Source organism: Callorhinchus milii, unplaced genomic scaffold (assembly GCF_018977255.1).
Source record: "Callorhinchus milii isolate IMCB2004 unplaced genomic scaffold, IMCB_Cmil_1.0 Scaffold7, whole genome shotgun sequence".
Classification (NCBI taxonomy): domain Eukaryota; kingdom Metazoa; phylum Chordata; class Chondrichthyes; order Chimaeriformes; family Callorhinchidae; genus Callorhinchus; species Callorhinchus milii.
In genome coordinates this window covers 17,585,632-17,595,697 of record NW_024704748.1, presented here as the reverse complement: position 1 = coordinate 17,595,697, position 10,066 = coordinate 17,585,632, and the positions used below count along the sequence as shown (strand labels likewise).

The 10,066-nt window shown below is 37.6% G+C and overlaps 1 protein-coding gene across 1 annotated transcript in view; it reads left to right on the top strand.

Annotated features, from left to right (window-relative positions):
• The first annotated feature begins 290 nt into the window (after positions 1 to 290).
• The window catches only part of arid5b (AT-rich interaction domain 5B), an 88,273-nt gene continuing 78,497 nt past the window's right edge, over positions 291 to 10,066 (top strand). Inside the window, exons 1-3 of the mRNA XM_042336686.1 lie at positions 291 to 555; positions 994 to 1,248; positions 8,743 to 8,977. Of these exons, the coding sequence (XP_042192620.1) occupies positions 535 to 555; positions 994 to 1,248; positions 8,743 to 8,977 (511 nt within the window). The 5' untranslated portion in view covers positions 291 to 534. The remainder of the gene's footprint in view (positions 556 to 993; positions 1,249 to 8,742; positions 8,978 to 10,066) is intronic.

Sequence of the window (10,066 nt, the reverse complement as noted above, 5' to 3'; positions counted from 1 at the left end):
AGGACCAGGACCAGGACCGGGACCAGGACCAGGACCGGGACCGGGACCAGGACCAGGACCGGGACCGGGACCAGGACCAGGACCGGGACCGGGACCGGGACGCACCGGGGAGTCGGTGGAGCTGCACAGATTGTCATTCCGTGCGCGCAAAAAAAAAAGGAAGAAAAATCCACATGACTTGAAAAAGGATCCCCAGCACCAACCAACAGCCCCCACACCCCCCCCCCCCCCCCCCAACACACACACACACACACACACTACAAACGCAGCCCACCACAAGCCCCCCCTTCCCACACACACACACACAAACACAAGCCCCCACACACCAGCCAACGTGGAGGTGGCCGGCGACTCATCAGGTGCTGCGTCCGAGAGGCTCGAGGTGGAAGCGGCGGAGGGAACTGAATTTGATATTGGGAGGGCTGGAGAGGGTTTGGATGGTCGGGGAGCAGCTCTGCTCTGCCAGGACCTGGGAAATTCATTCAAGCCAACTTTGGAGGAGAATGTAGACTTCAATCAATTCACAGCGGCGATATGGAGACGAACTCAATCAAGGTATTATTATTCACTGCCGCTTGCTGCTGCCCCGCTGCTGCTGTTGTGTTTTTTTTTCTTACATATATATATATATATATATATATTGTCACTATTTCGCCTCCAAACCGATCTTGCCTTTCTACCGTGTTAACCTACTCTGTAATTCTAACGAGCTGCGATATAATAATGTGTCAAGTTCTTTGGGGGTGAACCCAGAAACTCTTTTAAGCAATACCTCGAAACACACACACAGAGACACACACACACACACACACACACAGAGACACACACAGACACACACACACACGTTTATATATATATACATTTTTTTTTCGCACAGTTGTTGGTTGTTGGTGGTGTTGGTTTTTTTTAAAAAAAAATTCCTTCACAGGCCAATTAAGTTCAAATTTTTGATAATATGTTTATTTATTTAATTTTTTTTTATTTTCTTCTTAGTGGGTTGGTTCTCCGTGTGGTTTACACGGACCCTACATTTTCTACAAAGCTTTCAAATTCAATCTTGAAGGGAGACCAAGAATTTTGTCCCTTGGCGACTTTTTCTTTGTAAGATGTAAGCCAGAAGATCCGATTTGCATAGCAGAACTCCAGCTGTTGTGGGAAGAAAGAAATAACAATCAACTTTTGTCGAGTTCCAAACTTTATTTTCTTCCTGAAGATACACCCCAAGGAAGGGCAGTCGACCATGGAGAGGTGATGACCCCTGTTTTTTTGTTCTGTTTTACTTTACTTCATATTTTTTTCTAATCTCGATATATTTAGCTGCTTGATGAAATTTGACCTGTATTAAATAATACCTTGCCTTTGTCTGGGGAGATCGGTGCATTGAAACGGCTTGTGCTTTTCAAAGCAAAAGTAAATATTTCAGATGTGTGCACATATTGTAAGGTGGTGGTGGTGGTGTGTGTGTGTGTTTGTGTGTGTGTTGGGAGGGTGGGGGTGTGTGTGTGTGTGTGTTGGGGTGTGTGTGTGTGTGTTTTTTTGGGGGGGGATATTTTGGTAAATCTTTTACTTGTAGTTTGATTGGGTATTTCTAGTGCTTTCTGAAGTGCTTGTGTGATTAAAATATCTGATATGTAGAAGAGGGCGGAAATTACGAAATGGAGCCGAATGAGATCAAAGCTATTACAGAAGGCGTGTAACTAAGGTGAACAGGGACAGGGGGGACAGGTACAATGAGAGACTGAAAAATGAATACTCTTTATACAGAGCGTCTTAACACAAGGCATTATGTTATGCAACCACCGGCTCGATGCTTTTTAATCTTAAACATGTGATGTGTCTCTACAGTATGTAATGAAAAGCGATTCTTTCCATATAAACATCCAGCCGGCAAGATTTCGAGAGAGAGAGAAAAAAAATAATATAGATCGTGCCAAGGAAACTCGCCTCACTCAATTTTCCATGCAATGACGCAAATTTTTAAACAACTTTTTTTTTCACACACATTCTGAATTCTGTTACCATATAAATACAAAAAAAACGGGAAGGGAGAGCTTGTTTCGTCTCGATGTGCTCTGCGATTTAGTAGCGAGGTGTGTGAGTGTGTGTGTGTGTGTGTGTGTGTGTGTGAAATCGGTGATTAATAATTACGCGGTGGAAGTGGTTTAACACGACCTGAATTGTAATTGTTCTGCATTTTTTTTTAAAAAAAACACCCTGCATTTTACAGTATATGATAGGAGCGAAACCTACTGATCCCTGTATGGATTGTAAACACTCCAGGCGATCAGTTTGCTAATGAAAACAGCTCTTGTCTGCACGATGGAGTTAATTGTGCATTCTGAAAAGCCGGCGTGTCAAATTACCTTTTCATATCTGCAACAGGTTTAGAGGCAGTTTACGCCCCTCATATCAGTTCTTTTTGTGTGTGTGTGTGTTTTCAAAACGCTGCAGAAAGATTTCGAACCCTAATGTTACTGTAAAATTAGATGTGGGAATAGAGTATGGGCTAATTTGACTCCTTTCGATGTCGACAATAAGCGCTAAATACACTGTAACTAATAAAGACTGTTGAAAACATTTAGTGACCTCTCTCCCACAGAGTACTGTTTCCCCTCCCCCTGTCTAACTTTTCCTGTGCAGCTGTCTCTCCCCCTCCCCCGCCTCCTGCCTTATTATTTGCTTTTGAAATTCATTACTTACGCAGTTACTGATCTGAAAAACAGAATTAACTATAACCATCACAGATCCAGACTTTCCCTGCAAAACCATCCCCCCCCCCCCACCACCACTACCCCCTCACCCCCAATGCTGCGCCACTGAAGATGATTAGTTTATTGTGAATGGTAAATTATTTATGAATGCAATCATTTCAGATTTTGACATGAATTTATCTCCTGTACACTGCGAAGATAAATTTGCCCTTTCAAGTGAAACAAAATATAATTTTAATAATCTCCAAAGTTATTCATCAATTGAATTGGATGATCCCGTTTATTCCGCCACACTAACTGTTTCAAGTCAGACTGTGACCTTTCATCGCAGAGGAAACCGAGCAGAACTTTATTCGGGGCGGGAGAGTCAAGTTTTAGGAACATTTATTTCCACAGAAATCGCAGTGACTCACAAATACGCCGATCTGCTATTTATGATATTCGATTCAAGGGCAAAGGTGGTCCTGTTAATTATTAGCCTCTGGATATCAGTGGTCTTTCGCTGCAGGAAACGCTGAGACCATTTGCTGATTTATTGCCGCGTCGGGAGAAGTTTGCTCCCGTTGGAGAGAGAGAGAGAGAGAGAGGGGGGGGGGGGGAGGGGAAACACCCCGAAACTTATGCAAATGACTGCTGCAATCAACAATAAACAAAAATGATGGTAGAAGCAGGTTGTAGTTTCCAGATGCTGTGTATTTCACGCCCGCTGATGTCATTTCCCCTCTGGCCAGAGTTAGTCATTCATTAGCAGAACGGCAGCAGAAACAGCAACAAGCGCACACAGTGATCCCGGCCTGGCCCTGCGCCCAGAGAAACCAACACCAGCATCCAGCGCCCAGCGAGGCCAATACGAGACTTCCATTAATAAATATGCTACGCTGTTGTCACGCATTAATAGACATACCGTATGCATACGGATCCTTGTCAAGAGTTTAGAGCAATCGCCTACATTTTATTTTCTCCTCTCTCTCTTTCTCTCTCTCTCTCTCTCTCTCGGATTACATTCCTCTTCATTTAAGCACGGATTTGTTTTCCTGTACTGTATTTCTCTCTGTGGTGTGTGTGTGTGTGTTTGGGGGAGGGGGGGGGGGAGTGGGGGTAGGGAGGGAAATAGCTTTTAAGTTAATTGATCTATTATTGTACTTTAATCTGTAAATACAATACAGTTTAAGGTCTCATGTGAAATCAATTGTTAATTTAAAACGTGCATTCCAATTGAACAACACATGATGCCAAACATGTATGGACTCCATACTGTACACAATGCATTCCTTTTAATATTTGGGTATTAGATCATAATAGTTGCATTCATTTGAAATGTGGTCTCTGCAGGAATTAAATTCATTCTATGCAAACATTGGGACTGGAAAAAAAATATTGGTTAGATTATTTTATATGGAAGAACAAACCATGTTTTGGATTTGTAAATGAAAGAACAAAGGTCAATATTTGTATTTCAAAATCGTAAAATGATTTGAAAAATTAATAATTAACAAGATTTCCGACATTAATTCCTTGTGATGCTCTCTTTGTTAGTTTCTCAATTAATACAAAGCATATGTCATTTAAAGTTGAAAAAAAACAATGGCTCCTAATTGGACCAGACTATATTATATATAGTCCAAGCAACTTTTTCCCTGCTATTCCAGCTTTCCCCCTCACTTTACAAAGAAGGCCGACTTCTTCAACAAATCTATTACTTTATCATTCCTGAAATTGCCATCATAGCCATCCTTCTTTAGGCTGTTACACCTTAATTCACGGCCAGTACCACTTCCTCTCCTTATAGCACTGCAAACTCTTCCCAAGATTATTAGTCTTCTTTTAAAAAAAGGTAGTTAAAGCTCAAATATGATCACCACTTCTTGTTGATTTTTGAGACATCAGACCATTTATTTCTGCTATTATAATATTGTGTATTATATCCTTCATTTCCTACCCAAAGGGGATTAATCTAAACCATCACAGAAAATTCCCTCCCAATTTAAACTCTTATCTATGTTGCAGTGCTGTACTGTGAGTCATAAGATATTAATTGCACCCACACATTAAAAGTGGTATAAATCAGTTATAATAAGAGTAACATATTCCTAGCAGAAATGACTGCATTGTATTTTACAGTAAACTAATGTTCCCAGCCCCGGAGGGTCACGCGTATTAATGAACACAATTATGTAAATTTGATTAACAAATACAGTAAGCAGAATTGTTAACAAATTTCTAATTTTACATTTCTGAATCTCACAAGATCAGCATCATGCTTTTTCATTTGTTGTAATGTCAGCTATTTTCAAGAGTAACATCAAAACTGCAATATGCTTTTCCCAAGAGTAATTTGTCTATTTCAAAATTCAAGTTCAGCAAAACAGTAACTTCAGTACAATAAGTGATGCAAAGTGAAACAGTCATAAATGCAGTAACTCGAGGTATGCTAAAATAACTTTTCAGTCAAAGGATAGTTAGAAGAAATGATGACATGAATATAAATGTAGTGCAATCACTTTGTTAATGTTTTACATTTCTAAACAAGGCTTGAAGAGGCACAAGCAAATGGATGCCTAGGAATGAAATTAACATGTGCTCAAAATGCACTCCCAGTTCTAGTGTTGGCATGTCTACTTTGAAAAAGATTGATAATCTTGTTTTTAGAATATTTTAAAATGATTGTTTGTTCAGGGTAAAAAGGGGAATAAACTCAAGAGTTAGTGCCAAGCCTCTGACTGCTTTAAATTAGCTTCCAGTAATCCAGTTAACAAATACTCATAAACCATTCTTCCCTAAAATAGTATTGTGGACTGAATGATAGAGCTCCAATTACTTTTTGCAGTTCATTGCTAACTTTAACAATGAAATAACTGGGTTGCAAAGGTTACAGAGTGTTCTCTTAGAGGACAACACTACAGAAGATTGGTTCAAATTTCCCCTGGCTGTGATCCAGAAAGTATTATGGTTTCTGGCAAGATTACATGTTTGCATTTGAAGGTGCCAGGGCTGTAGGTGGTCAGTGTGAAGGATTTTATTTTCTAGTTTTTATTTTGCAACTGTACAAGCCAAACTTCAATAGAAAATGGAACATTGGTATTGCAGTGATAGTTGTGGTAATACAGGCACTGTTATCAGGTTTGAATTGCTAACCTAATCAAAATAGGTTGTAAACAAGAAGCCACAGGATGCAACTACCAAACATCAACATGAATCTGTTATATAAAAAAACTGCAGTGTGAGGTTTGGTACATTGTTGTGAAATGAAGGCCCCAAGAACATTGACAACTTGTGTGAAACAAAGTCAATAAAGTAAAGTAGTGTCTGTTATCCGTATAGTGATCATATAGCTGCTATATAATCAAAATGGATATAAATATTCAGCAAATTTAAAGAATGGTTCAAAGAATAGAATTCCTGATTGTTATTTGTCTTATATAATTTCATTCTTAATAAGACATTTTTTATCAACTTTTTTGACATACTGCATTATCAACTATTATGTGCTATAAGGATAAATTAAGTAATAATAGTTTTGTTATTAAAACCAGTGTGCACAGCATTGGTGGTAATAGTAACACTTAATGAAGGATGCCAGTTCACAAAATGAGTATTTTTTTTGTTCAAAATGCATATTTGTCTTGTTTGGTTAACATAATATTTATAGTTTTTAATGTTAGCATCTTAAATCTAATGTAGATACAATGCTGTTCTTTGATTTGAACTTCTTCCGCTGATTAAAGACATAGAACCAATTTGGAAAATCTGCATGTCAGGCAGTAATTTGTTTTCTTAAGAACACATATTACTAGATAGTCATTTCCATAAAGTCTTTTTTTCATTCCTGTAGGCATCATTTCTCATGTTGCTAGGTCAGTAATTCAATAGACAGCAAAGCAGGTGTACTAATCTGTTTTGACCTAAGGAATTCTTTCTTTGACCTCATGAAGCAACAGACTGAAACATTCTCAGCATGACAGATTTTCTTTCTATGGTAGCCGTTTTATCAAAGGGCTGAATAGGCCAAACCGTACATTAACTGAAACTATTATATGGATGGGCACATACAATTTCATTGTTAACTGTGAACAGCATTTTACTGTACAGTTATCAAGCATTTTGTGTTATAGGTGGTTTCCTGTAATATGATTGCCAGAAAATTATACATTATAGTAAAGTATTACCCTTTTGGTATCCCTTTAAGTGGATATTGGGTACTTTGAACAAATAATGAAAATGCATTTCATTGATCTTCAATATTGTTTATGTGTGACTAAGATAGGTTTAATGTGCTTGTTACATAGAGCAGTCTCCTTAATCTTTGTTCTTGAGATTTACAACCACTAATAAATCTTAAGAATCTGTGGAAGCTCTGTTACATCTGTTTTCTTCCTTTTAACCCAAAACTATATTCTAAATTAGGAACTCTGAATATGATTAAGACGAATACTGATTTGGGGAGTGAAATTCTTTAGTGATAGAATCATGTAGTCAATTTAGTCATTGTTGGAAATAGAGTGTTTATACAAGCATCTGGAAATTCTGGCAGAAAAGTTGATTTGATGAACTTGGGCAAGTGAGTGTTTTCACCTTCTCATATTACAAGCTAAAGCATTGCTGCCTACACAACTAGCAGATGTACTCATCAAGGCAGTAAGCATGAAACAGAACTGAAACAAATTATAAAACCAGCAGACAACAAAAGATTCAAAATGGATATTGAAACTTGCAAATGTCTTTTATCTTTGGCATGTGTGTTGCAAATCAAACTTTCTTCCACAAACCTTTTTTCTGTAAGCCAATACGAGTAACACATTAACCTTTTATGTTAAAGATAAATAAGTAACAATTGTTTTTAAAGTACTAATTATGAATTTTGTTGCATTAATTGTATCGGATTCTCATTTAATCTGCATTGATACATGTTAAATGCATCAGTGCAATCTAATAACGTAATGAAAAAAAATCAGGTTTATTTAGGAAGGAAACTGGAAGAATCGTTAGAATTTGATATGTTTTAAAAGAAACTCATTTGGGCATCCATTATTGTGCTTTGAATATAATGGAAATATGACTTAACCCTTTGAGATATTGTACTCTTTCAACTGACAGTTGCAAAATGGACTGGCAGTTGAACATTAGCATTACACAGATCGTGTTTACCTTAATTGTATTTGAACCCTTCATCTCAAATGTTCTTTGTAAAGTTTTGTCCTGGTTAGTTTATTCACCCAGGGTAAGTGAAGTGTTGGTTAGAAACTACAATTCCATCTGTTAAACAGAGTAGGTGAGTAGATTTTTATGGCAGCCCAAACAATCAAAATCACTTAGTAAAGTAACTTAAAATTATTTTCAAAACAATCATCTCGACAGCACGTTGGTTCAGTGCATTGGCAGCCTAGTGTTATGGGTGATATTGACACTGCCTCATCTCTACACTTATTCACCCATTGAATTTCTGGAGGAAGTCTCCAGCAGAGGACAGACACCACCTTAGTGAGGGAGTAAAACTGAAGGGAAACTCATTCTGACCCATACTAATACACGCTTCCTAACAGCATATTAAGATTAATGTGTGTGAGAAGGAGGTGGGGGAACTGAAAATTTCTGGGAAGTAGGTTGCATACTACTTTATCACGTGGAGAATAATCCATAGATTAAGGGAAGTCAAAGCTTGAGATGAAAAATAAATTTATAATGTGTAAAATAATCAAGATTGGGCTCAATTGCAATGCGTAACACAGTCCAACAACAGCCGATACTTACTACCTGAGTTATGAATGAAGGGTGGCCAATTGGGTAAGGTACCTGATGACTAGTGAGAACCAGAAAGAGTTGGATTAATGAGAGGAGGAAGGGGAAAGAAAAGAACAAAAATCATCAAATTATTCCCCCTCTAAAAGTATACTTGTATGTATTAAAATTTGAAGTGCCACAACATAGTACATTGAAAATGAGATTGTCTAGAGGTAAAAGATAGTGTTATGTATTGTGAAGAATCAGCAGGGTCATGTTGCTTTTGCTTTGTTGTCCTGCGTATTGTTTACAGGATGAAGTTGTGGCTGTTTCAGAGAAAGTAGTTGTGAAGCTGGATGACCTGCTGAAATGGGCGTGCTCAGATTTCAGCACATGGACACGGGGCCTTGGGGCGGTGCCACTGAAATCCGCAAAGAGAAAAGAGCTGGAGATGAATAGACAAAAGGAAGCCCTCCATCACTACAGGCAATGTACCCTCAACATGGGCCTCAATTTCAAGGATGTGTTAAAAGAAAAGGCTGACCTCGGTAATTATTTTATTCTTACATTTTATTTGAGCTTGGAATTCAGCTTAAAAAAAACTTTTTCCCCATTTTCTTTCACTTTATTTACAAGGTTCACTTGAGACAATAGGTACTAAGTAGAAGCATCGTATTGAAGTTATTTGGATAGTGACATGAAGGAGTTTATTGCTTGGAAATCAGACTAATCTCCTGGTTTGAAGTGTTGTAACACTTATTATATAATCAAATTCTTATGTCATTGACGTTCTTGCTTATAGAACAGCAAGTTGGCGTTATTGAACATGGCAGAAAAAATGTGATTCTGCATTGATTTAGCTTTGCTTTATATAAGCATACTGATGGCCAGTTTCAAACGTTTGGGCTTGACATCTGAAACTGCATAATGGGTCTTTGATGTAAAAATCCAATGGACTCATGTTTTCAATCACCATCTTTTATCGAATAATTCAAGCTTTGCATCAAAATAATATCACATAACTATGGTAACAATTTATGCTATCTTAGTGTTTGGTGCTTTGTTCTGCTGTATTGACGGAATATTGCAAAACAGTCAAGAATTGCAAAGACCCTGGTTTATAATTTAATAATCTTTTGGTTTTGCTTGGTGATAAATATTTTTCATCTCTCTTTAAAGAACATAATAAGTATTTGAAAGGTTTCAAGCAAAATCAAATCATTGAATATATGTTGTACCTGGAGTAAAATTTGTTTGAGTAAATATTGGTAGGGAATGAATTTGAAGAGCATTCATTGATTGGTTCAGTTTTAAGCTGTTGGATGCATATTTTCAGTGTTAGTCATTTTCAGAATATGAAGAGACTAAAGGTTAATCTAGCAGAGTAAGCATTCACAAAACTAGCAATACTGCAGAAAGGATTTAAAGGTTTTGGCAGGCTGGATTCTGGATAATTATCTATGCACATTAGGGGGTCTATATTACCAGTTGCCCTGTTGCCTAGAGCAAGTATAAAACAGTTGGGCATGTAAAACAAAACCTTGCTTGCCTGAATGGGCTTGTTTTAGGCCTGCGTGTTAATCCTCAAAATTAAAAATTATTGGGCACTTAATGACAACTCTTCTATTTCTTTAATA